Source organism: Oreochromis niloticus, linkage group LG4 (assembly GCF_001858045.2).
Source record: "Oreochromis niloticus isolate F11D_XX linkage group LG4, O_niloticus_UMD_NMBU, whole genome shotgun sequence".
Taxonomy (NCBI): domain Eukaryota; kingdom Metazoa; phylum Chordata; class Actinopteri; order Cichliformes; family Cichlidae; genus Oreochromis; species Oreochromis niloticus.
This window is the reverse complement of record NC_031969.2, coordinates 18,008,097-18,034,885: the sequence shown is the minus strand read 5'-3', so window position 1 is coordinate 18,034,885 and position 26,789 is coordinate 18,008,097. Positions and strand designations below refer to the sequence as shown.

The 26,789-nt window shown below is 47.2% G+C and overlaps 1 protein-coding gene across 1 annotated transcript in view; it reads right to left on the bottom strand.

Moving 5' to 3' along the window:
• Positions 1-26,789, bottom strand: part of rai1 (retinoic acid induced 1) — a 53,101-nt gene that overhangs the window by 7,592 nt on the left and 18,720 nt on the right. The window contains exon 2 of the mRNA XM_005457770.3: positions 2-6,610. Coding sequence (XP_005457827.1) covers positions 2-6,532 — 6,531 coding nt within the window. The 5' untranslated portion in view covers positions 6,533-6,610. The remainder of the gene's footprint in view (position 1; positions 6,611-26,789) is intronic.

Here is a 26,789-nt window from a genome sequence, read left to right as displayed (position 1 = left end):
CCGTTTGGGCTGAGGTGTTGGCTGCCTCCTTCAGTCCGTATAGCCTTCCAGCTACCATAATTATCCCCTTGGTCCAGATGGCACAGTTTTCATGGGCCCAGTGCTCCTTAGCCTCTGCCTCCATTTGTAGCCTTTGGAACAAGCTTTCATTGCCCTCTTGGTCCGTGGGGGCTCCTTTGTTGACGGCCTGTAGCTGCTTCATCCTCTTGAACCTCTCTCGGAGAGTTAACCTTCGCGGGCCACCTTCCCGACCCGGTCTTTCCATTCTTTCTGCCCGTCGGAAACGCCAGTGGTGCCTGCTGCTGCTGCTACTGCTAACACTGCCCTCTTGAGCGGTTGCTTCTGTATTTCCTTCCTTTTCTGGGGTGCCCTCAGTCTCACTCTTTGAGGAGTTGCCCGGTTCTTCGCTGCTGCCGCTGTTGTCGTCGTTGGTCTTGTCCAACTCTTCCCTGAAGGCTTCTGTGTGTGTAATCGTCAAGATTTTCCGTGGAACCCCGTCCTCCGTGTAGTAAGGTCCACATAAATCACCTAAGTCTTTGTAGTTTGCCGGTTTCCCACACAGGCAACATGTCAGACACCTCCCAACAAGATCTTTATTTATTGTGGGTCCCTGCAGCATGGCAGCAGTGTGTGGCACCACCTTTGCAACTGTGAAAGGATTCCTCATTCTGAGGATGCCCTTTTTTCTGCGTCTCTGAAATACGACCGCATCCTCCGCCTTGTTGACTATGGCACACCAGGAAGAAAAGTCTCTTGAGTTGTTAATCCGTACATAAGGATAGAAAGACAGTTTAGACCTTTGATGGACCCGTCTACGCCTGATCCTCTTCACAGAAATGGTCTCGGTCCGTTTTTCTGATACTGTCACTACAGGACCAACAACGCACGTCTCCTCTTTTTCTGTGTTTCCTTTTCCCCTTCTTTCCCTTTCTTGTCTTTCTTTCTCCTCTTTTTCCTCCTGTTCACATCCTGCTGCCCTCACTACTGCCTCAATTACCTCAATGGCATCTTTCATCCCGGGTTTTGGCCCGGGCTTTTTGTGGATCTTAATTGGCTTGCCAGGAATCGGCTCTGTTGAGGCTTTGCTTCTTTTCCTTTTAGCTGGGCTTGCTGATGGTTTTCTGCCTCTTCGAGGTTTATGGATGAGGTCTGTACTAGTAACCTGGGGAGTTTCTATGATGTCATCTGTGCTGATTGGCAGAGGTACTGTGGGCTCTGTGGGGTTCACCTTGTCCTCCACACTCTCCTGTTGCTCGTCTGTTTCAGTGTTAGCCTCCTCAACTAAATCTGTTTCCTCTGAAGAGGACTGGCCTTTTCTCTTCTTCCTCCTTTGTTTCAGGTGCATCTCATGGTTGTTTTTGATGGCCCTTTGCTTTGCTAGTCTTGGTGTTGTAACTATTAGACTCCCTGCTTCCAAGGCTACCACTGAGGCATCTGTACTCTCCACCATGGCCCATCGCTTCCTTTTAGTCCTCACAGACTTGGCAGCAGCTGTAGATACACCTTCTGAGGCCTCTGGTATCCACTCACCTGGAGCGCTGCCTTCTACTGCGGACTCTAATGAACTCCAGACATTATCAGCTAGAACATCCTGCTCTGTCCCTGGTTTAATATCTTCCTGTGTTGCTTCATTTTTATTTACAACCTCTTCCAGCCCTTGTCTCACCCCCTCTAGTGTTGGTGCCTCTGGACTCATGTCTTGCTTTTCTCTGTCTTGTGTCACCTCAACTTTCCTCTCTCCCACCTCAAGTTGTTTCTCTCCATCTTGTTGAGACTCTATCACCTCAGTGCTGTTCGTCACAATAGACGTCTCACCTTCCTTTAAGATGCGCTCAGGCAAAGCCTTGGTTGTCACGTCATCAGTCAGACTGCTGTCTAGCTGGGGAATTGGGAGGTGTTTCTTTGAGCTAGGAGATGTAATCTTCTGCACCATGGCCTCATATTTCTGTCCTCTGCCTTTGCGTGGTGGGAGAACTTTTGTTTTAGTGGGGCACTGAGGAGGCACCACGGGCGGGTCACTAGTGATCTCAGGTCCACTGGTGTTGGCCAGAATGTCTTTGGTTATGGGAGTGACCACAGGTTCTTTCTTAGGCGGCCCTCGCTTTCTTCGCGGGCCGCGTGTGACCTTCTCTTTAGGTGTTAGGACGGCCTGTTCCAGCAGGGCGGGCTGAGGCGGTAACGTTTTTGGTTTGGGTTTTGGACCCCTCTTTTTTTTTAATGGTGTAGAAAGTTCTGAAGTAGGTTTCCGTTTTAGTGGAAGGGGGATCTTTTCCTCAGATTGCTCAGGTGGGATGTGTGGTGTGGGTGGTGTGGGTGGGTCTCCTGTAACTTCATTATCTGTGACTGCAGTCTGAATGGGGGAGAGCATTTGCTCCACAGTTATGAGCTCTTCTTCTTTAAGAGAAACATCGCTGGCTTTAAATTCTGTGACTGTCTCTGTGAGAATATCTTCACCCATTATTTTTTCTTTTTCTTTTGACAGTTTTTCCTGGGAGGGCTTCCTGGATCTCAAAACCATATTCTTGCACTCGTTCTCTGGCGTCTTTAGCTCATGGTGTGCTTGTTGCTCCTCTTGTGTTGCTCCCTGGTTTACTTGTGATATTGTAGATTTCAGGCTCTTCCTACTCCTGCTTTGCGGTCCCATGAAAGGCTGAGTGGTTTCTTCTTGCTGCAACAATTTAGGTTTAGTAAGTGAACCTTTGGGTCGGCCCACTGGGGCCTTGATGGGTGCAGTGTCAGTGTGGGGCAAAATGTCTGGAGACTTGGGTCCAGGCTTAGGTCCTGGTTTTGCGCCTGGCTTGAGAGCTGGTTTTGGACCAGGTTTTGGTCCTGGTTTTAATCCAGGTTTTGACCCAGGTTTTGGTCCAGGCTTTGAACCTGGTTTGGGTCCTGGTTTTCGTTTTATAGGAGTCTCAATTTTCTGTGGCAGTTCTGGTTCATTTGGCAGAGGTTTTGGTCCCGGTTTTGGTCCTGGTTTTAACCCTGGTTTTGGGCCAGGTTTTTGGGCTAGTTTAGGCCCTTGTTTTGCACCTGGTTTTGACCCTGGCTTTACACCAGGTTTTGGCCCTGGTTTTGGACCAGGCTTTGAACCTGGCTTTGGGCCTGGTTTTCTTTTTACATGAGGGTCGGCTTTAGGTGGCAAATCTTGTGCGTTGAATGAGCGTGTGCACATTCGTGAACGAAAACCATCACTTAGCATTTTGGGAGTCTGACTCACAATAGATTCCTGATGGGCTAGATCCATTTGATCTGAGAATAGCTCGGTTTTGCTTGGAGGCATGCTTGTTTTCTGTGTATGTGAGTGGCCTCCTTCCTCTTCCTTTTCCCCCTCCCTCTCCAAGCTTAGCTGTCGCCTGATTCCCACACCTGAATGCATGATTCTTCTTCTGCCCCTGGCATGCTTACGTCCAAATGCCCTCGGCTGAGCAGATGGAGCCACAGGTTCTGGTTTGGCCAAAGGGGTTACAGCGCTGGAACAGCTGATGCCTGGTTCCATGTCCTCGTCACCTTTTTTCGGGGAAGGTGGAGTGTCTGCCCAGGAGGGGGCTGAGGGAAGTATTGACTTCCCTGGTAGTTGAGGAGAGTCTGGCTCCAGCACTTTAGCATCACTGTGATCAATATGATCCCTGGCCTGAGATGGAGGTGTTGCCTTGTCATTGAGAGCGGAGAAGACCGGCATAGCAGACTGAGGCTGAGGGGCAGTGTCACCAATTGCTGACTCCATTTCAGAGGCATCTGCTGCAGCTGTTGCTGCTGCTGAGTTTGGATGGGCAGGTCCCCCTGCAAACTCATTGTCAGAATGGAGCTCAGTAGTCTGGCTCTCTGTCTTGCTACCAATATCCCCAGACATCTTTTCTAATTCATCTCTTTTATTCATGTGCTCCTCATTCGATGACTCGGTCAATTCCCCCCCCTCCCCCAGTTCCTCCCTAACCTCTACAGACAGAGGTGGTGAAAGGGAACATTTTTCTTGTTTCTCTGTTTCTTTTTGTTCTTCTGCATTGGTTTTCTCCTTTTCTCTCTCTTCCTCTTCACCCTCTCCTTCATTGTCCAGGTCTCTGGTGTCTCTCTTGTCTGAAACACAGTCTTCCAAGGCCTCAACTTGAGGAGTTGGAGACGTGTTTTCTGAGCTGTCCTCCTTCCCTGTGGAGTATTGATCCTGCTCAAGGTCACCCCTGGAAATGAATGGCAATGTTTTCACTGAGCTCTCAGATGCAGTTGGAGACTCTGATTTGTATGTCTCTGATTTCATCTCCTGGCCAAAATGATCTTTGTGGCTGGAATCAGACAGAGCTGCCGGTGACTGTTCAACCGAGTCTCCTGCATTAGGTTCATATTTAGTCTGGTACACTGTCTCCTCATAGCAGTAGGCTTTTCCTGTCCCCTCTTTGTTTATTTTGCTGTAAACATCTGGACATTTCTCTTCATCTGACCATTTTTCTAGCTTCTCTCCACATTTTGTCGTCTCCACATCTCTCTCACTCTTGTGGTCAGGAGTCTTCTCTGTTGTCAATTCATCTTTATCAGAAGATTTCTCTGTCCAGGCCGATTCTTCGAAATTCTCTTTGACAGGCTCATTGATGTGCTGCATATCAGAGGGAGAATCTTGTTCTTGCTTCATGGGACTGGGGATTGTAATGCTTGTTGGAGATCTCTCGTCACTAATGCTCTTCACTGGAGTGCTCATGCCATCTCCTCCCTGCCCTGATTGACATCTAGCAGGGTCAGGGGTGAGGTTGTGCAGACCTGAGTCGCCAGACCTGGTAGACATGTCATCGGGAGATGCCATGGAGCATGAAGAGGCTGTGTCGACGCTGAGCTGTGTGTTGTTATGGGCCTGGGCTGGACTTCTGCCCTGGCCAAAGTAGTAGTAGCCTCTCTCCAGCGGTTCATCGCTGCTGCTGGAGTAGCCACCCTCATGGATTTCCATGGGCAGCGGTTGATGCTGTGGGGTACAGTAAGCATCCTGTATAGGTCCCCCACCCACACTGCCACCACTGTCTGGATATGGAGGACTTTTGTATTCCTCACCCTTTTTGGAGGATACTGCACTTCCAGCACTGCTGTTGCTCCCGCCACTACTGCGCTTACTGCCTTTTTTGTTTGCAACCAGGGCCTCTGAAAGCAGGAGCTGCTGTACATTATTAGAGATGCTCTCCACCTGAGAGGTGAGTGCATTCAAACTCCACAAGCTGGGGTTTGACAATAGCTTCTCTGAGAAGCGTTCTTTCATCGTGGGGACCTGCGGTGTTGTGGAATAGCTGTGCGGTATGCTGGGTGAGGGGTGTGAGCGTGGGGGCATCAACATAGTATTGGCACTGGCTTGTTCCTGCATGCCAGCTGAAGATGATGAAGAGGAGGAGGCTGCTCCAGGGGTCATAGGTGGCTGGCTATACTGGAATGACTCTGGATTGGTCATTAACGGTGAAGGGGTGGAACTGTATGAAGGGGAACGCCCCACAGATCGGGCTGGGGAGTGGCTCGAGGAGGGGCTACAAGTCTGATAATACTGTTCTGGGGACCTGACAGGCAACTCTGAGAGACAGTAGTTTTGTTGGGCTTGGCTATAGTGTTGGTATTTTGGATGGGGTTCCTGGGGGTTGGTCATGGGCTGCTGCTCGTAACCTCTGGAGGGAGGCTGCTGATATCCGTAACTGTTTTGGCTCGACCTGTAGGCCCCCTGCTTCAGATTGCCGTGGCTGCTCATTTGTCTGCCATATTGAGAACCTGGAGGCAAGTTGTACCCTTTGTAACAGTGGGGCATAGGGCTGCACTTTTCCATGTATGTAGATGGAGAGGGTGAGTGCTGCGGGTAGTGCAGGTGACTCTGGGGATACATGAGAGGTGAAGGGGAAGGGTTGGGAGGATGGGGCTGGTGGTGGGGGCTGGTATAGACAGGGGTAGAGGACTGGTGGCACTGGGTCTGGGAGTGGCCCAGCATATTCTGCTCCATGTACTGGGAGGAACTAGGTGCAGGAGTACCACTAGACTCCAAACGTCCTACCATTTCCTGCTCATACTGTGCTAACTGGGCTGGGTCCTCCCACTTCTGCTGGAGGTGGCCCTCGCTCATATATTGGGCTGAATAAGTTCCTGGGCCCATGTGATTACTGTAGCCCCCAGGACCCTGCAGGTGCTGACTGGGATTCGGTGGGGGCACTTTGCTTCCTCTGAATGATTTCTTTGCTTGTGAGGGTGCTGAGCCCCCATTTCCACTCCCATTTCCTCCGCCATTTCCTGGGTAACCAGTGTAGGCTTGCTGGCTGTAACAGTCCTTAGGTCCGCCTCCAATTCCTGGTCCTCCAGTTGGCGGCATGCTTGTTGGGTTTGCCAAGGAATGTGCCTCATAGCCTGACCTGGTGTGCCCCGGGCCTGGGCCTGGATGTGGACCGGGGCCTGGGTGCGGGTGTTGTGGATGGGGATGATGCGGGTGTTGCCGGTAGGTCTCCAGGCGGGATAATTCATGGGGCTCCTGCTGGTAGCAGGGTTGGTTGCTGTGGTAACCACCGCTGCGCTCACGGAAGGACTGCATAACGTTCTCCGTCTGTAGCCAGAACAGGGAGGGGGAGGTGAGGTGAGACGGGAAAGGGGAAAGGGGGGGTTGGGGGTTCTGGAGGCAGGGAGAGAGGGAAAAGTGAGAAAAAGAAGAAATGATGAGGGTTAGTGCTGCTGAGCCTGGAGTTTAACTATTCTGCATCTTTTGATATTCAGTGTCTAAATCTATTTTTACTTTCACCTGGAGTCAAAGGAAAATTCTCCCTTTCTATGAGAAACTAATGATGACAGTTTTTGTACTCCGGCTCACAAACATTCAGACACACACACACACACACAGGTACATGCACCGTTCACTCCTTAAATATATTCACTTCATCACCATAACATGATTACACAACAATAACCGTGTTGTAGATTTATTAGAGTACTACCAGCTGCTAACTGTTGTTCATACGTGAAGAAATGTGCATGTATGTCTGTGTGTCTCCTGGATCTTTTTTGAGTCTTTTCACGATGAAAGGTGTCGCACTGAACTTTTGAAATCCGCTATTTATTTATCATATAAATAAATAATGTTTGTACGGGTGTGTGTGAAGATGCAGGCGTGCATAAGCGAAGCTGCAGGTAGGCGGGATAATAACAATGATGTGTGTTTAACGTTTTTAGGAGATTATTTGTAACCGTTTCGGGTCTCAAAACACGATCCACAAACTTCTTCTTCTCCTTATTTTCCTCTAACCTCTTCCAGAAAGTACAGTTTCTTACATAAACAAGCATTGTGAAGCAATATTTTCTGGCTTGTTTTTGATGCAGCATTTCATGAAAGGTACATCCAAGCCCTCTTTTTCTCCCCGTCTCTCCTTGCTTTCTCCTGCACAGATGCAAACACCAATTTTCTCCAAGGGGAAGCAGGAAGTGCTACACTCTGTGTTGGTGTGCATGCTCTCAGTACACCAGAAGGGGTTTTATAGTGTTTATGTATGGTATATCTGAGCGAATGAGGGGATGTTTGCCTGTAATGTGTGTATGTGTGCGTGTGATGGAGAGGTGCAGGGTGGTGATTGTTTTTTTGTTTTGTTTTTTTGGAGGAGGGGAGGTGCTTTCCTGCATTCATATAAAAGAGGAAGGAGGGGTGGAAAGTGTTCTTGCTCTTGATCTAAAAAAGGAAAAGCGTCACCTGGAGACAGAGCACTGAGCCTCTGTGAATGTGTGTGTATGTGTTTGAGTGCATATGTGTGTTTGTTGGGGAGCTTCAGCACAATATCCCTGCATTCAACCCACCCCGGGGACAGTGGTGCATCCCACCAGATGCACAGTAGCATTATTCATCACAGAAACACGTAGTGTGTGCGTGTGTGATAGGAGAAAGCTGTGTGCGAATGTTGCGTACATTCTTGCATGTTTGTGAGTGATTTTAAGGGCTTAGGTTTGTGCTGTACAGTGTAGGTGTACAGATGTTGGTACTGCTTTAATTATACACAAACACAAATGCACACAGATACAGATTCCCGTTGAGATTCTTTGTCATACCTTCTTCTCTGCCTGCAGCCTACTGTGGCTTCACCTGAGGTGGTGTGTATGTGTGTTTGTGTGTGAGTAGGACACTTGTTTACACAATGACCTATATAACATGCTTGCAGAGGACAAGGACCAAGCCTACCAAGCACAGAAAATAAGATGGCCTCAAACACACTGCATTTGATGTCTGTCTGTCTCTGTTCGTCTCCTCAACAGTCCACTCTGAATAAGGATTAATTGGACTTTTAACCAAATGTGTGCGCGTGTATGTCTCTCTCTCACACTAAGAAGCAAATAAACCAAAGGAATGCCTTCCCCAATCAATTTACTTCACCTCCATCAGTCTTTTCTCTTGTACCCAAATGCACTCGTGCATATGCCAGTGTCTACATTCCAGGCACGTCTCTCCTCCACCTCTGTGCTGCGCCTCCTCCTTTCATAGCCATCTTCCACAGAGAACCCTGGCATTGTGGAGTTGGCCGACTGCTGTATTTATGGTTGCGCTATGCCACAGCCTCGGTAGGGGTCAGAGAGGAGAGGGAATGAAGGACGCATGCTGAGATCACCAAATCTTCCTGGTTTAGCTGTCTATCAGTCCACCTGCGTCTGTTTAGTGAGGTAGTGCTAACATTGATTTTGCTGGTGCTTGAGCGCAGAGAAAGGAGGATGAAGGTGAAGCAAACACACGTACTGCCCGCTGTCCCTCACACACACACACACGGAGAGGCATGCAAATGCTTTTGCTCTCTCTTCCTTCTTATTAAATAGACTGTCTTCTTGCGTTTCTCAACACAATGTTATCTGTGCTGGGAAGGTGCTCATCTCCTCCATTATTCCATCATCTCTCCCTTCTTTCTTTTCCTTTTCTCTCTTTCTCTCTCTTTGTTTTTCTCTCGCGCGCATTGAATAGAGAGGAGAATGGCAGCAAGAGGGGAAAGACAACGAGACCGAGCAAAATCGGGGGGGGGGGGAATTTAGTGTTGGGGATGCAAAAGCAGGAAAAGAGTGATAGAATGATAAGTTTGAGGATGAGGAAGATGAGGATGCAGAGGACAGAGGAGGAGCGATGATTGACTGAGTGGGCTTTACAACCTGGGCTCCTGGGAAATATGAGCTCCAGCAAACATCACACACACACACACACACACACACACACACACACACACACACACACACACACACACACACACAAATGCACATACACACCGGGGTCCAATGCATGTAAAATTGTAGATGTGTGGAAACTTACTATGCAGGTCCATAATTAGCCAAATGCTTCAGCTTCACACACAAACATGAGCTGCTACTAGTGATTGATTACCACGGAGCACTTCTTATCGAGACAGCTTCCCTCAAGGCCTTCTTTTTTTTTGGTGTGTTACTGTAGATTTGTAAACCATGAAGTCACCTTGTGTATGACTTTCCATATGCATTAAAAGGACGTACACAGCAGGAGCGTCCCATCTCGAGTATTAGAATGCGTCGGTCTCCAAATAAAACACATTCAGGATGGAAAGACAGAAGGGAAAGAGCGTGAGGGAGGGAGAGATGGCTGAATCGGATTTTTCCGCTGGATGGTTCATAATGTGCAGAGCTGTGACTGGTTACAGCCTCCCCCCTTCATTCGTTTTTTATCCTCTCTCTCCCTCGCTTTCATCGCATCATCTTCAGAGGCAGCTTGAGATGGGATTTATCTCCTTTCTCTATTGCACGCACACGCACGCACACACACACACACACACACACACACACACACACACACACACACACACACACACAAAGGGAGATACAGACAGCTCTCTCTCCCTCGTTCCATCAACTGTGACTCTGAAGCACTTCTGCTTCAAATCTTTTCCTTGCACTCTGTCTGTCTGACACAAACAAACACACACAGGCACACACACACGCATACAAAAAAAATGGCGGCATAAAGAGTGGAGGGATGGGACGTCTCCCTGTGTGTTTACCTCCCCAGTCATCTCAGTTAATTATGCATGCAGAGGCAGTTTGCTGGGGAGGTGGAGCGGCCTGGGAGGAAACACACACACACACACACACACACACACACACAAACACACAGACAAACATATACACGCATCTCATCACAGATATTCACAAAAAGTCACACTTCACCACCACCACCGGAATCATCACAACGCGACCTAGCACCACGCACGCCAAAGCTCGGCTCACATGCTCCTCGACAACCTGACAACGCATTTGAAAATAACCCAAACATGCCATGCTCCCTGCACCCCCTTCCTCCCTTCGCTGCACTATACACACACACACACACACACACACATACACACACACACACACACACACACACACACACACACACACACACACACACACACACTCATGTCTAACACATCTGCCTTTAACACCCTGCTTAACACAGCACGCTCCAAAATAACACAGCAACCCACTCGGCTGCTGCTCCCAATCAGTATGCCGCAATCCCCTCCCTAATTACACACACTTCAGTACGACGCAGAGCGTTCGGATGCCTCAAACTATCACTTGGCCTCTTCAGATTTCCTGTGTGTGCCCTCCCCCTCTCTCTGTGGATGCTCTGCCCTTTAACTCGATCACCTCAGGTTCAACACACTGGACAGGTGGTCAGTCTGAGTGACAGCTTCTCTGCCTCTCTCCTCCTCTCCTGCGCAGTGTCTGGCCAGACAGTGTGGGTGGGTTCCTTCCCAAGGGAGACGCTTAGAAGATGGAAGAAGCCAATATCTGCTCTGACATTTGTCTGTGGCCCACTGTCATGACACACAGCTGGAGGTCACAGGGGTTCACCCGCAGCCAGTCACATAGATTATTGGAGGAGACATAGAAGGGGGCGGAGACCTGCAACTGACACTTATAGACAGACGGGCAGACTGATGGATAGATAGTGTTTGAGGCCACTACATAGGCAGGAAATAAACTAATTTGAAGGGCTGATTTAGAGGAAGCAAGAAGAAAGCTCCTAATTAGCAGTGTAGAGTTTATGTTCACGTCAAACCCAAATTTAAGTTTCAGCCAGGAGGGGGAGCCACAGAAAACACAGCCAACAGAGGCAGATTTGTGTTTTTTACAGATGTGGTTCTTTCATGTGTTATGGCATTTTTTTGGTCTTTAGGCAAATTGGAGTATTCACTGTAGAAAAATCTAGTATTACATGTGCTGTAGGACTAATTGTGGCACAGCAGCACCTACTGAGACAGTCGTTGCACATGTTGGAGTCATCACTTCCCGCAAGTGTAACGCCACCCTGTTGAAATTCATGTTTTACACATGTATGAATGCAGTGTTCACGCGTGCTACATGTAAGTGTTCGAAAGCAGCCAAATGTAGACATACGAGGTTACGCCTGCCTCTGCTACTTTTGAAGAAGTTCAATGAAGAAGTTCAATGATAATTAGAAGAAAATAAATGAATATTTAATTTTTCTTATGTATTTTTTAAAAAAACAACCTAAAATCGAATCACTTAAAAATTACAGTAAAATTTGCAATGAAATTTTACCAGTGATATGGTTTGACCAAAACTTATGCGATTAACTTTGACGGTTGTTTCAGATCCACATGTAGATCCAGAAATTTTGTGGCATTTTATGTCAAAACATGGGAAATACAGATCATTTAAATAAAGAAAAACTGTTAGACATCATCTTAGTGTTCTTGTGAAAACGTATCAGACTGATCAGGAACTGCTCTTCCCATCTTGGACTGCTCTGCCTAACTAGTCTGTCACCAAATTCCCTGTTTAACCAATTTCATATCCAGCAAAGTTTTAAGGCTGAAAGGCCTCCATATCATCTAAATGTGAGTCTTGTTTAGGTTGATCTTGGAGATGACTTTGATTCCACGTAGGAATCCAGCTAATCTGAGGTCTACATTTGATGTAATTGGAGTTCATGTGTGTCCAAGATGTCGTCTTGTCTCTGGGGTTTGGGGATGACTCATCGGCATTCGCAGACATGACTCTAGACACAAATGTCTGCATGCACACGTGAACTCGTGAACAGCAAGCGCACGCACTCACAGAAGTTACTTAAATGCCTGGAACCGGAAGAATTGAAGCAGAAACTCTTGACTGCAGAAACGCAGACACACACACACGCACACCGCTTCAGGTTCAGCGGGAAAGAATAAATAAAGGTCAGAGAGACAAAGCGAGGCAGATGTGTCTGTCTGCAAGCGAGAGCGAAATGCATCAGCCACCACAGCAATCTACTGGGAGGTTTAGGCTCAGAATCCCTATCTGGCTCTTAAGGCAGGGTGCAGAGGTTATCCCAGTAGCCTATAAAATATTATTCTTTCTCTCTTCCTCTATCTCTCTGTCTGTGGCATGAAAACAAAGACGTTCTACTCATTAGCAGTTGGACGGTGCCCAAATCTGCATCTGTGTCAATCTATTTCCCTTATTTGGCCGAAAAGCTGGTGATTGCCAATGACCTTTTCGACAGGAACAACTAAACAGTGGGACGTGTTAGGCCATAAACAACAACAACAGTAGAGATTGCAGTCACCATAGTAACCACAGAGCCAATCAGAGAAGTGAAAACCTTGAGTGGCATGAGGCAATCACACAGGCATTCCTTGTGAGTGTGTACACAGCACTGAACATCAGAAACGGACACTCAGACACAGATTAGTCACATGTTAGTTTTGTGCATTTTTTTCAATAAAAACAATACAATATTGTGTGATCAGATTTTAAAGACTATGATGCCGACATTTCTCCTTATTCACGCGCCATAAAGGCACGTGTGCACTGATATCTTTAATTAGAGTTACACTTTACAGGGTCTTCATTTATTTTCTGTTTGCAGCCATAACCTGACGGCTTTTCGCTTTTAATCGCATCCTGGAAAAGTAGAGGGCTCCCAGTTTGTATGTGATACTTTGACAAGTTGTGCAGAGATTTCCTTGTTCTGCACTGAATCTTTGATAACTACATATTGATTGGTTTATCCCTCACAGAGAGGAAAAACAAAGAGAGTCCCACGTGCTCAATTCGACACGATTCAGACTCAAATCAGCAGCATTTAGTCAGCTCTGTGAGCTCTTTCGCAAATCAACTCCGATTTGACTTTGCTACTTCTTCTTATATCACTTTGTTCATTATTAATAAACTGCTTCACTTCCCTGCTGAACAATAGGCTGAAAATGAGCATGCAGGCTGTGAAAGGATAAGTCCTGGACACCTATTTCTTTTAATATCTTCTTCTTTTTTTTTTATAGCCTTGACCCAAAAATCATCCGACCCTCCTTTTCCTGCTCCTCTGCACAACTCTCCTTTATCTCTTTTTCCTATCATCTATCTTTTCTTTCGCTCCGTCTTTCAGCACGGTCACCTCCGTCGGGCAGCTGCCGTGCGTTGCCCTTTGAAGGACTAAACCTGGCTTTGTTGACATGGTAACGGAGTGATGAGACGAATCCGGGTGGAGAAGGAGAGAGGGATGAGCGAAAGAGGGCGACATTCACACACATGCAATCAAGCACGCATTTGTAGGCTGTGTGTTTTTGGCGCAAAGGTTGTCTTGGATACGAGGCCCTGTGACAAGAATCAAGAAAAATAAAGCTGATTGCTCGTTACCCGTGTCCTGGTGTTTTTGTGCTCTTGTGTGAGCGAGTCATTGTCAGCGTGTAGGTGGGCGACAACAAACGTAAGTCAATGTTGGCTTGTGGAACTCTTTACTAATATGCGCTTAGCATGAATACATTTGTGTGTAAAAGAGGGATAGAGCTTAATGATCAGGCTTGATTGACTGCAATATCCCTGCAGTGTGTGTGTGTGTGTATGTGCACATATGCGTCTGTGTGTGGCGGACTCTAAATGACCTTCCTGGGTGCAGATTGAGTGAGAGATATAGCCACAGAATAAAAGGAATAAAGAGAAAGAAGCATTATGTGGATTCATGCTCCCACAGTGCAGGTAACCTCACCCATGCCCACACACTTCTCTGCTTTTCTGTCTACAGGTTTCTCTTTCTCCATCTCCCTTTCCCTCTCACGCACTCACAAACACACACAAGGGAGTTAGGGTCCTGTAAAGTGGGCCGCAGAGCTACTTGGTATTCCATCAGAATCCTCCAGCAAGGGAGGATTGTGGAGCAGGGGAAAGAAATGATGCAGGAGAAAGATGATACACGGGAGAAGAGGACAAAAGCAAAGCAATCAAGAACGAGCGCGTCGGCTAACTTCTCATTTACGAGAGCTGAAATCCACTTCGGCTCGCCCAAAAAGCAGGCGCAGGGAGGTAACGTACCTTCGCTTCAAGCGAATGTGCTGCTTTCTGAGGTTGAAAAACAGATGTGAAACGGCTCATATTTTGCAGTGACCCATTTTGGTTTGGCCCATCAAAGCACATCTTTCTGCCACAGACACACACACACTTACACACACACGTACGCACACACACACACACACACATCCGTCCTTTCCAGGTAATGGGGTGGAGTGCTCCACTGAAGCAGAGGGAGCCGAGTTGGAGCAGGTCTGGTGTGACATCCCGGTTGGGGCTCGTGATGTGTTCCACTCCCATGTCTTTGGTCCCTCCGCTCATTTACACATGCGCTCACTCACACATGTGTAAATGTACGCAAATTCGCTCGGTCTCACACATGCAGACACACACACACTGATTTGCACCTGCTCCCTCTTTGTGCCACTTCGGTTCATCTAATTGATGATGCTGTGTCACTCCTGCTGTCTCTCTCTAGCACACACACACACACACACACTTCCTCTCTGTTCTCCTTGTCTCTGTAACCTCCAAGTTGTACCCTGTCCTTCATTGTCCTCTATCTGTCCCTGCTCTCGCCCTTTAGCTACAGTGCAGCTGCTGGTGGTGCTGTTTGTGTCTGTGTGCATTTGCCTGCCTGCGTTGTGTGTGTGTGTGCGTGACCTTGTCTGAGGTTAGGCTTGGGCAGACTGCTCTTTGGGTTACTGGGTGCAGTGGAGTGAGTGTCTTTTTGTGCGCAGTCGCCTCGATTTTATGCAAAGTATTAAGCAGTAACTCATTTTTATTTTTGAGTGACGTGGGGATGATATTTGAGAGCTTATGCATTCAGTGGTGAGCCAATTCTTTGACTTGTTCCTGCATTCGTAATTTCAGAAGAAACGCCATATAAGCAGGCTTAAAATCAGGATTTAGTCCTCATAATGACTTGGGGGATGTGAACCACCAATATTATGTTGTGCAAGCCAGTCTACCTTTTGGCTACACTTGCTTCCTGTTTAGCTTCAGGTTATGCATCTATTTGTATCTCATTTTGGCAAATTGTGCTTAAAATGAGCCTAATTAGGTATGTGCAATTTTCATTTGTAATATCGGTCTCCGTGCTTGTACTGACAAATACTACCAGATTAGTTTGTTACTGAAGAAAGGTTGAAAAAGAAAAGGTTCTCATTTTGAGCCAATTAAAAAATGTCAGTGAATTTATGTGACACTGAGGACTTTGAACTGCCTTAATATGATCAATAAGCTGCGTTATTGCTTTGCAAGCTTAATTTCTCGGTGAGGTTTGTCACATCTACTGCTCCATCTTCACCTAATACAGTGCTGGTGACAGGGGACAAACCACCTCATAGGAACCACGTTTTGTTGCTTTCACAGAGTATCTTTGTCTCACATCTCTCCCTCTGCCTGCTCAATAGGAAATTAAAGGCTGACACAGGCTTTCTAGGGGTTCTAGATGTGTGTGCATGCATGTGACTGTCTGTTTGTCTATATCTATCTATATCTACTCTCATCTTCAAGTTTCACAGGGCAGAATTCATTCTACTGGATCATTTTTTATTATTTCATTTTATTTTTTATACCCTTGTCTGTACTTGTGCCTAGTAATTCCCAAAAGGTGTCCTTGATGGCCGGCTCTCCTTTTCCTTCTGCTTTCCCCTTCTCTCAGCTGTTACCTGAGAGCCAGACTGGGGAATACTTCCCTCCATCTGCAGACACAGACAGGCCGACACTAAAAGCAGGATAGCCACCGATAAAGTGATTGCAGATACGTGAAATGAGAGGAGGATACAATGCAGAGAGCAAGGAGAAGAGTTTGATCCAATAGGGCAGAGAAAAGAAGAAGCAGTGAGGTAGAGGAGAAGGGATCGTTAGAGAGAGAGAAAGTAAGATGAGGGAAGCACTGCAGGGCAAATATATGGGAGAGCAAAGCACAAATGAGGAGATATTGGGAAGAAATGGAAGAGCAGCAGGGGGAAAGGTGAGGAAAATGGGAGCGAGGCAGTGAAAGAAGGGGGAATATGATACGAGAGTACGAGAGGGGGAAGTAAAAAGACAGCTGTGTGGTGCGAAGGGGGGAAAGTGGGGTGATGTGAATGGAGGCGCAGAGTTGAGGAGAAGCGACACAGTGCGAAAGTGGGAGAGAGGAAAAGGTGCGCATGGTGAAGAATCAGAAGGAGCGATGTAGAAAAGGAAGTGGAGTGGTGAGGGAAGAGGATGTGAGACTGAGGGCATAGAGACAAGGGAGAGGAAGAGTGGGAGGGAGAGATAGATTGAAGCTGCAAGATCAAGGCAGATGTGAGGGAGGATGTGAGGGAGGAGGGCACGGGTGGAGTGACGAGGGGGATGGAGAGACGCAGGGAGGAGAGATTGTTATCGTGGGGCCGTGCTGCCTATTGATTTGCGTTAGGATAGTGGAATAACAGCGGTAAAAGGAGGCAGACTCCTGCGTCATTAGCAAGGAGAGCTCTCAAGACACCCGAGTGTGCGGCACGCACGTGCATCCATGTTAGTCTGTGACCATATGGCATCTTCGCTGCCCATATGATTAGGGCCAGGAATAGTAAAGAGCAAAACAGAGAGACAGATGACAAAGTTTAAGCACTTTGTGGGGGAGAGAGACAGACAAAAACAGATTGCAGGATGGGAAAACATATTGAGGGAGAGACCAGCAGCAGACTGTGGCAGACTGAATGATGGGGAAAGACAGAGAGGCTGGAAAAGAAAAAAAAAGAAGTGATCTGGCCACGACGTCTCAGGTGATACGCCTCTCACTTCAGGTGACAGATCTATCGGTCATTTCTCGCAGATAGATGGAGAGAGACAAAGTTGGGCCCTCGTCTTTTTCGTTCCCTTCCTTCCTTCCTTTCTTTTTTCCGCATGTGGCGCAGTGTGATGGTGGCAGTAGAGGTGATGTGTGCGCGTGTGTGTGAGCGAGAGTGTCTCGCCAGGGACCAGGGAAGTGTGAATATGGCTCTGGAACTCTGCCAACTGAGCATGGGAGTGGGGAGGGAGGAAAAAAGAGAGAGAGAGAGAGAGAGAGAGAGAAAGGAAGAAGAGGAGGAGGAAGAGGAGATGAAGAGAAGAGGGGAAGACTCCTTTCTTTGTTCTTCGTTGATGAAAGGAGGAATTGGATCCTCTACTCCCACTCACGCTTTCTCTCTTGGTGATGAGCCTTGAAGTGTTAGGGTGAGCGAATGAGGAGGGACACACAGACACACACACACATGCGCGCGCACACACTGCTGTCTTATTCCACTCAAGTTAGACCCAAATGACTCCTCGCTCACTAATTAAACTTTAATCTCCAATAGCGCACAAATTACCTGCCACGCAACTGAGCGCTGAATTACGGGGCTACGTGGAGAGAGGGAGGGATGGACAGATGAAGGCAAGGAGAGTTGGAGTGAAGGTCACACTACCTGTAGGAGAAAAAAAACTCTTTCACTCCCCCTATTTCTGTCTCCTGTATCGCCTCCGTCATCAGATTTTGTGTATTTATATGAGCACACATCTATGCCCGTGCTGTTTATGTGTGTATGTGTGTGTATGTGTGTGTGTGTGTGTGTGTGTGCGTGACACCAGGGCTGTAAATGGAGCAGTCAGCTGGGACCTCTCTCTCTGAGCTAGTTAATGTTCCCTCTCACACCTGAATGTTATCTCACACACACACACACACTCACACAGACACACAAAGTTGTTGCGAGCCAAGTCCTCGCATTCTCCTCTGCCTGGCCTCATTCCCATCTCTCTCTTACAGACGCAGCCTCTGCTAGGACACACACACACACACACACCGCCATTTTGTGCCACACAGCAGAGGGCAGCACAGCAGTGCGTGTGTGTGTATGTGTGTGTCACTTGGTTAATCACAAAGAACTAACGATAATTACCACCATTTTCCTACCTGCCTCTTTTCCAAGCCTGACTCTCAGCTTGTGTGTGTACGCATGCTTAAGAGTCTGTGTGTGCATATATATGTGTGCGTGCGTGTTTCTGTGGATGGCATCACTGATCCGCTGGCAAGCAAAAAATACTGACATGAAATCCTAAAACAGCTCCAACGTGCCACATTTACAGTTCATATACGCTTATCAGCAGCAGCAGCTATACAGCCTGCCTGGACAGCGGCAGCAACAGTTGAGGTCACAGAGGACAGAGAAATGAAGACATGACTCACTAATGACTGGCGAGGCTGACGTCTCACGTGCTGTCTAATTTGCTCTATAGCTGCATTTCCAAGAATGCCTCATAAGCTAAGAACCATGACGGTCAGGTAGAACATGTGCTAAAAAATATGCAACGCTAACCAATTTAGAATGCTAAAGCGATAAGACAGAACATGCAGAAAGAGATTAATTTTCATTGAAAACAGTAAAGAGCGCGGCCATGCATGAAACATCAAACTGTGACAACGCCATTGATCATTCTTAGCGCTGTTACGGTGTTTTAAGGCCGATCTTTTCCTTTAATCCACACACAGGTGGCGAGTGGGGCTGACTTCAACCAAATTAGCCATCATAGAGGTCCCATTTTGTAGATTAACTGCTGCTACTGCTGCTGCAATATCCCAGGATGAAATTATTAAGTAAATACTGCAGCGCTAATGCAGGACCAGGGAACTGAGCATACGCTACGCGGTGAACGCTTTTATCTTAACTACCTAACGATGCCAGAGAGTGCATATATTCCTCAGCCTAGCTCGCGCCAGCGGGAATTAAAACCTCGAAACTCGGAGCTTGTTGGTGTCATCTGTGCAGTTATGTCCAGAGCTGGAACAAAAGAGAGAGTAACTACACGTGTCACAGTTTATGTCAGGTCTCGGCGCACTACACTGAAGGGTGTCTTCACAGTGCGTATTACCCACAGCTGGTGGCGAAGTTCGCAGTAGGGAACATCGGGGGACAATCAAGGATATGCCCGTCATGCAAGGATGGTGGTGTGTGTTTTTTGTGGCAAGCAGGTGTGTCTGTCCTCTCTGCAAGTGTGTGTGTGCAGTGCCCGCCATGCGTGACTAGACAGAGTCAGGTGTTCTGGGAGGGGCATTGGCACAACAATGTGCCCATATGCTTTTTGACTGAGTGGCAGGCATGGGGAGGGCACAGCAAGCGAGGAGGGATCTGCACTATGCCTGCGGTGCATGACTTCATCCCTCCTGCAGAAAGAAGGGGGATTTGGGACTAAGTGTAGCTGACTGACTTAGAGGGTGTGAAGGGATGCTGCTCTGTGGAAAGGAGAAAGAGAGTGGAAAAAAAAGAGACATGGACACAGAATGAACGAAGCCTGAGGTGGAAAACATTGAAAGTGAATGACAGAAATTAATCTCTGCAGACTTCTGTGTTGCTCATTTAGTTTCCTCTGACCTGCATGTACCCACACTCTATGCTCATTTTGCCTGCTTGCTTTGCACTACATCCTTTCCCAGAGCCTCTGTTTGACTCATGGACTCCAGATATGAACTTTAGTAATGATCCATCAAAATGCATATGTTAAGTAGCTTAAATCTTTTGCATTAAGCTCACAAGACAGTAGTATGAGTGTGTTAGTAGTATGTGTGTGTGTTTGGGAGCTGAGCTGACACTCTGCCACAAAGCAGTTTGGTGAGTGGATACAGTGGCAGCTATGCGCACTGCTTTGGAAACACTTGAACACACACACACGCTGAGCATCAGCCTCTCGCTCTCTGTCAGTCATAAACACGCACATTTTGAAACCTTTAGGAACCTGCATTTGGCTCGTGAGGATTCACAGACAGTGAATGCGCAAACTCGCAAATTCGAGTGAACCTACGCAGACTCACCACACCAGTAAAGCGTGAAAAGCAAATGAGGCCATTGCATCTTCCCAAGTCCCTCAGCAGAAGGCCCCCCCATGTACATCTGCACAGAGGGTGGTGTCTGGTTGCTTTACCACCTCTGATGAATGTGGGCATGCAATTTGATAGGTAGTGGTTTGACATTGAGACAAAGTTAATTTGTTTATATGGATTTGGTCAAAGTTTCCATTTGCATCTCCTGTGTTTTCTTGTCTCTGCCTCTTTGTTTGTGTTTACGGTTGTTGTTTTAGCAATTTCCTGTTTTATTTTTGTTAATTCCACCCTCCCAATTTCTATCTTTGTCTTTTTCCCCTCCTTTGGGATTGTCTTCCCCGATCGCATTGGTTTCACCTGGGCCCTATTCCAGGAAGCAGGTTGAGCTAACAACTATGAGTTTGTTGAATACGCTTCTTGGAATAGGGCCCTGTTTCTTGTTTACCTTTTAGGTCCTCACGAGTATTTAGCCATCCATTTGTCTATTTGTCTTGTGTCTCCACCTGTTCGCTTCTCCAGCCATGTCCTCTCTCCTTCCCTGGTTGATTTGATTCACTCACTGTTATTTCCTTGACTTTCAGTTTTCCTTTTGGTTGGACTTTTATTGGGCTTTCCAGCCATTTCCCTTCAACACCTTCTGTTCACACCTTTATGCACACTCAAAGGTTTCTCCTCAACCTACCGGCTCCAGATTTTGGCTCAAATGTCAACATCAATACATCTATATCATCTGCTCCACCCAGCAACTAATCTACAGCCAGTAACTGCCAAGCTTTCCTTCCTTGCAACACAGATCTGGCCCCCTTAATGTAGACCCATGTAAACACCCAAGACAAAACTGCCTTTGCCATCTAGTATCAGCGTGTTTTGACAGTTAGGCGTCTCGCTCCGTGCAGCATTTCAACATCAATAAACCGTTAACAAATGTTAATCCTGGGACATTAGTGTACCGCTGATAAACAAACTGCTGAGAAGATTGGCTGCATTTTCCAATGTGTGCAACGGGGTTGAATTTCACAGAAAATGTGCTGGCCCACTTTACTCCAAGAAAGAGTTGCTCCTCTTCCAGCAAAAAAAAAAAAAAAAAAAAAAAAGAAGCGGAGAACTGAAGCATTCTGAGTTTCTCGCAATGGCAGATGGTGGAAAGAGAGACGAGCTGATGGAAAAATCCCTTCCAAGATGTTTATTCTTTTCAGTAAAACGAAAGAGAAAAGAAATGCACATGGAGGGAGGAGGAGGAGGTGGAAAGGAGGAGGAGGAGGTATAAGTAGCCACATCTTATTTGTCAGCGGAATAAGCAGGGCTTGTGGAAAACGTGGGGATATATTTTTTTTAAAAGCAGTGCATCTAACAACGAGAACAAGGCTGCTTGAGGTTTTGTGATGTTTTAAAGACTCGATCATAAATGCATCAATTACATTTTAAGCCTCAAAGTTATGCCGCAAACAATGTAAGAACTTTAAGCTGTTAGAGATCCTCTGCATTTAATCTACGAACCAGTAAAGTGCTGAGATGTTTGTCCTCGTGTGTTAAAGCCAGATTTATCAGTGCCTGATCGGAGCCTGTGAGCAGTGATCGCTTCCTCTTTTCGCCCCTTCTCTATCCTTCACTGCTTCCTCTTTTCATCCCCTGCCCATTTCTTTCCCCTCTTTGCTGCCCATCCCTACCTGTCTCATTTGCATAGGATGCCTTATTTGCATACATATGAGTTAAAGAGAAAGGGGATTTGTGTGCGAGGGAAAAAAGAGGAGGAGAGGTGAGATATGCAGGCAGGCCGCCGCTGATTAAAAGAAATGAAAAAGAGCCCTTTCAGTGGGAAACTGCAAGCGCAACCTCTCCCTCTCTCTCTCTCGCTCTCTCATTTTTTTTACCCTCTTTCTTTCAATTCTGTTCTCGCCCTTTAGGTCACACCTTAGAGAGCTCCCGCAAAGACCCCATTAACGTGAAATATCAGGCCGAGAGACAGAAAGAGTCAAGACGGTAAAAGAGAGCAGATAACTGGTAAAAGATTGGATGAAACGTGGGCTAAGCAAGATGAAAAAGAAGGAGAAAAAACAAAGCAACCGAGCGATAACTGATAGATAAATATAGCAGAGGAGCTTGTACACATCGCCCATCCATCCCCTGCAGCAGCCTGGCTCGGTGTTGTTGTTGCTGTGGTGGCGATGGCTGGTTCCCTCAGCAGAGATAAACTGATTGGCTGTGAAGTAAAGCCCCCCTTTTTGTACGCCCTGCAGGGCCAGCTCTTTCCCTCTAGGAAGGACGTACCATGACAGGCCACTCCCCTTCAAATGTGCACACACATACACGTTAAATATGTACAGGGACACTAAAAATACAGCAGGACGTCCTCGTGTCTTTAATGCTAGAGATAAACTGAGAGAAAAGTGTACAGAATTCTTCATATTCAGACGTTAAAAACAGATAAACAAGTACGACTCGGGACGACAGAAACCTGTTCAAACAGGCGCAAAACGTGCACACACACAGACACCCAGCAGCCACTATCATATTAACAACCTCCATCCCTCCCCCTCCTTGTCTCCACATCAGGCCAACCCAGATGCATCCCATACAATCTGTCCCTGATTGCACACAAACACTCCAGCTGCCCTCTAAACGTGCGCACACACACACTTCCGAACACACACACACGCACACACACAAACAGGCGTATTTATCCTGATCGAGCTCGCTAATTGCATGCGTCTAATAACCTGGTGGAGATAGAAAGCAGAACAGTGCTCTCTCTTGTCTCTCGTCTCTCTGTAGACAGAGTCCAGACGTGAGGCAACTGCAGAAGCCGGGGATATGAAAAGGCAGCGGGAGATAGGAGGGTACAGGGGTAGATGTGTATGTATGTTTGTGTGTATTTGTGTGTATCTATGTTAGTGTGCGTTCGTCCTCTGCTCTTTGTTTGATCTTTCCACCCAGGCCTGAAATGCTGCAGCACACCAGGAATAATAACTTTCCTACGACACAAGTGCACATAATCAGACCGAATACATGCGCACATAGAAAATACAGCAACCATCCCGCTGCATACACAAACCTTGCCTCACTGATAACGGTCTTTAAATGTTTGTGTTTGTGCGGTGCACGCACTCCAATGCGATCATTCATGCGTGAGCCATCTCCTGTGTATTATCAGGACCGGGTGGTTAGGACAGAGGTGGGGAGGGGGCGAGAGAAAGTGATGAAAGGTGGCAGGGGGTAAAGAGTGGAGATGAAAGCAGTGTGTGGGTGTGTGTGTGTGTGTGTGAGGAGGGGGTGGGCTTGGGGTAAAAGGGCAAAGAAGGCATATGAGATAGAGGATGGGTAGGGAGAAACAAAGGGGAGAGGATGTGCCGAATTGGGTTGAGGAAAAGCGGGAAGGACAGATGTGCTGACTGCTGATTGGATGGAGAACAGGAGGAAAGCGAGAGAGAGAGAGGGAGAGATAGAGAGACGGGAGGAAAAGCGAGGCAGTAAGCGAGAGAGAGCCTGTCACCTTTAGTCAGTGGCTATTAGCGGCAGCAGCAGCTCTGAGACACCATCCCTCATTCTGCTCTGCAAGCGGTGGCACAATTAGACACACACACACATACACACACCTTCATGCACACGCTCATCCATCCATCTTTTTCCTCCGTGTGTACATGTGTGTGTGTGTGGCTGAGACTAATTGAGTGCGTGTGTGCATCAGGCTGTGTCTGAGCTCAGTGTTTTTCTCTCTGTCTCCGTCTGCTGTGAGCGTGTGTGTGTGTGTGTGTGTATAATAAAGAGACTCAGGAAAAAGCGAACGTCCTTGTGTTTGATCTGCTTGTGCGTGTACATCTATGCGTGCGTGTCTGTGTGTGTTTGCGTGTGTGTGTTTGTGCCACTGAGGGCCCCGTGCCCAGGCCTGAGACTGAGTGATAGAGTCCGTGCCAACTTGAGCTGCATGCCACAGTCTCCACGCCTGCACCCGTGTCCTCCTACTGCCAGCGTCTCCGTCCCTCCTCTCTCTGTATCAGTCTCTTGGCCTCCCCTTCCTCCGCCTCCTCCTCCTCTTTCATCCTTTCTCAGTTTTTTATCTCTCCGCTCACGCTCTTTCCCCCATCTCTCGTTTTCTCTGTTTTGGATAAATTGCTTCGTCTTTAGCTCTGTCTCCCCAGCGTGCAGCCTTTTTTCTTTTTTCCTCTCATTTAATGCCTGTGACCACTCTGCCCAGCCCTCTCATCCTCACATTTTTTTAATAGCTGAGCCTCTACCTGCCTTCCTCCTCTAATTTCTCATATCCCTTTTGTCTCATGTGGTCCATTTGTCTTATTGAGACCACATTTTATCACAGTCTGTCTCTTTTATTATTTTATCTACCCACTCCTTTTTTCCCTTCCACCTCAGACTAAACCGCTTTTCTGGCTGTTGTTCACTTTCATATCCTCCTTTCATCTCCTCCCTCCTTTTTACTCCCCCCCTCCTACATCAATTATTTACTTCCACAATCCGCCACTAGTGGCAGCTGTTTCACATTTCCCTGTCCATTCATAACCCCTGCATCCTTTCGCTCCCTCTCTTGCGCTCCCATTTTTTTAAACTTCTCTCCATCACTGAGACATCTCTATTCAGGGCTCTCCTTGCCTCTCATCAGAGTCCTCATTATCCGACCCCCTTGCACCACTCTCCTCTTCTTCCTTCCTTTCACTCCCTCATCCCTGTCCTCCCCCTCCCTCCTCCATCACCTGCTTCGCAGCAGTGTATCTCCTAATTTCCATACAGCCCTGCAGCCTGCAGCCTGCCTCATATCTGCATCTACACACACACACAAACACAGGTTAGAAAGCATACACACCTTCAAACACAGGCATTCACATACATTCCCCAATCTAGGAACATACAGGTCAAGGAAGACAGGCGCATGAAGAATTTATACGCTTGCTTTCTCGCACACTCACGCTGCAACAGACACACATTCATCTGGGGTATAATGAGATTTTGCCCCTGCTGTATTTTTTTCCCGCCATCTTCTGTGGAATATCTCCACAAATGTGTTTATAATCATTATTTAAATGCAATAAAAACACATTTTAGTGGCAAATTAGACACTGCTAAGTCCTTAAAACCATTTGCCGCTTTATTTATCTACTCTTTCCAGTTTTGGCACTGCATGTATTTCAGCTTCATTTCATACACACAGAGCGCTATTAATTGAGTGAACGAGGCCTATTCTGTCCCAGCCTATCCCGCAAAGCTAGTGAGACAGAGCCAAGGGCTCAGCCACTCAAGTGCAGAGTCTGATAAAAAAATTAGAGCAAGCTGGATAGATTTGGGCAGCTGACCGCTGCTTCTTCTTGGCCAGTTAGCCGGGGGAGAGCTCATTAAGCATAGCTGGAGGTGAAGGTGGTCTGCCTTGTTAGGATATGTGTGTGTGTGTATCTCTTATCTTAAAAACAGTGCACGTCCGGGTGTTTGATAATTTCAGCCAGAGTTGTGGGTTACGCCGGCCTTACTTTCATGTGTTTGTTCCACTCACAATGTTGCACAAGGCGAGAGAAAGACAAAAAAGTCACCAAGAGAAACTCAGCTTATGAGACCATCACTGACTATGTGTGTGTGATTCATGGAGAGTGAGACAAAGGCACATGGAGAGAAGGGGGAGAGAGACAGGAAGAGAAAGCCGGAGATGGATCGAGCAGTGAACTAGGGCGGCTCGGGATCAGGCAGCTTGCATGGATGGCTGTCTGCTGTCCTAAGGGAAAGGGGTAGCTTGTTATTTTAAGGAGGGTGACTCTGGCACTCACCTCACAAAGAATAAATAGGGACACAGTCACACCTACACAAGTTTTTTTTTATACCTCTGTGCAAATTAAGCTGCCAGCACATGGCATACCAGCTAACACAGTGCCTTATAGGTCTATCTGTTGCAGGTAATGGGGCAAGCTCAACACACTGCGCGTGTTCACAACATCACATCAACCTCCAGATGACACAAATAGTGTCACACAGCCCATGAGAACATTATGTGTAAATGCATGTGACCCTGTGTGCAGCTATGCCTATTCACAGTCTGCAGTTTTTACCTCTGTGTGATGACCTCAAATTTCACAAACATTTAAGCAGTCTCCATATCTCTGTGGGGGAATCTGCATACGACGATGTTTGTGCATTTGTGTGTGTGTATACGTGTAAAGCCTCAGTGGCCTTGCAGCCTTGCAGCTTAATGTCTGTGACATTTGACATACTACGACGCCTGCAGTGCCTGCCCTATGGGACTGGGGCTGCTCTCTGCTAGCATGGCAGCATGCCCCCGCTTGCACTCGTCGCATTGAATCTTGTCACATCATAAGACGTCTCATCACGTCACATTTACTCTCTCTCATTCTCATAATCACTTGTCATCTGTTTTCCCTCATTATCTTCATTGTTTCTATTTATCTGAAAACTCCCAAATCTCTTTTTTTATACTCATTCAGTTTTGCTCTAATGTGTCTTACACATCTGCTGTTTTCTCCTTTTTTTTACCCACTCCATTACATCCTCTCATCCTTTCATTTTCTTTCCTTCTCTGTCTATCACCCTGTATATTATCCCTTCAGTCTGTTTCTGTCCCTCCTCTTATCTTCAGTCTCGGCTCACACCAGACCAATTAGCTTCTATCAGCCCACTCCTGTTGGCTCAATAATACCGAGCTGGTAAGGTGGGCTTCTATTAAGTGAGGCTGTGTTTGTGTGTTTGTCCATGCAGGTTTGTTTACAAAGAAAGCTGT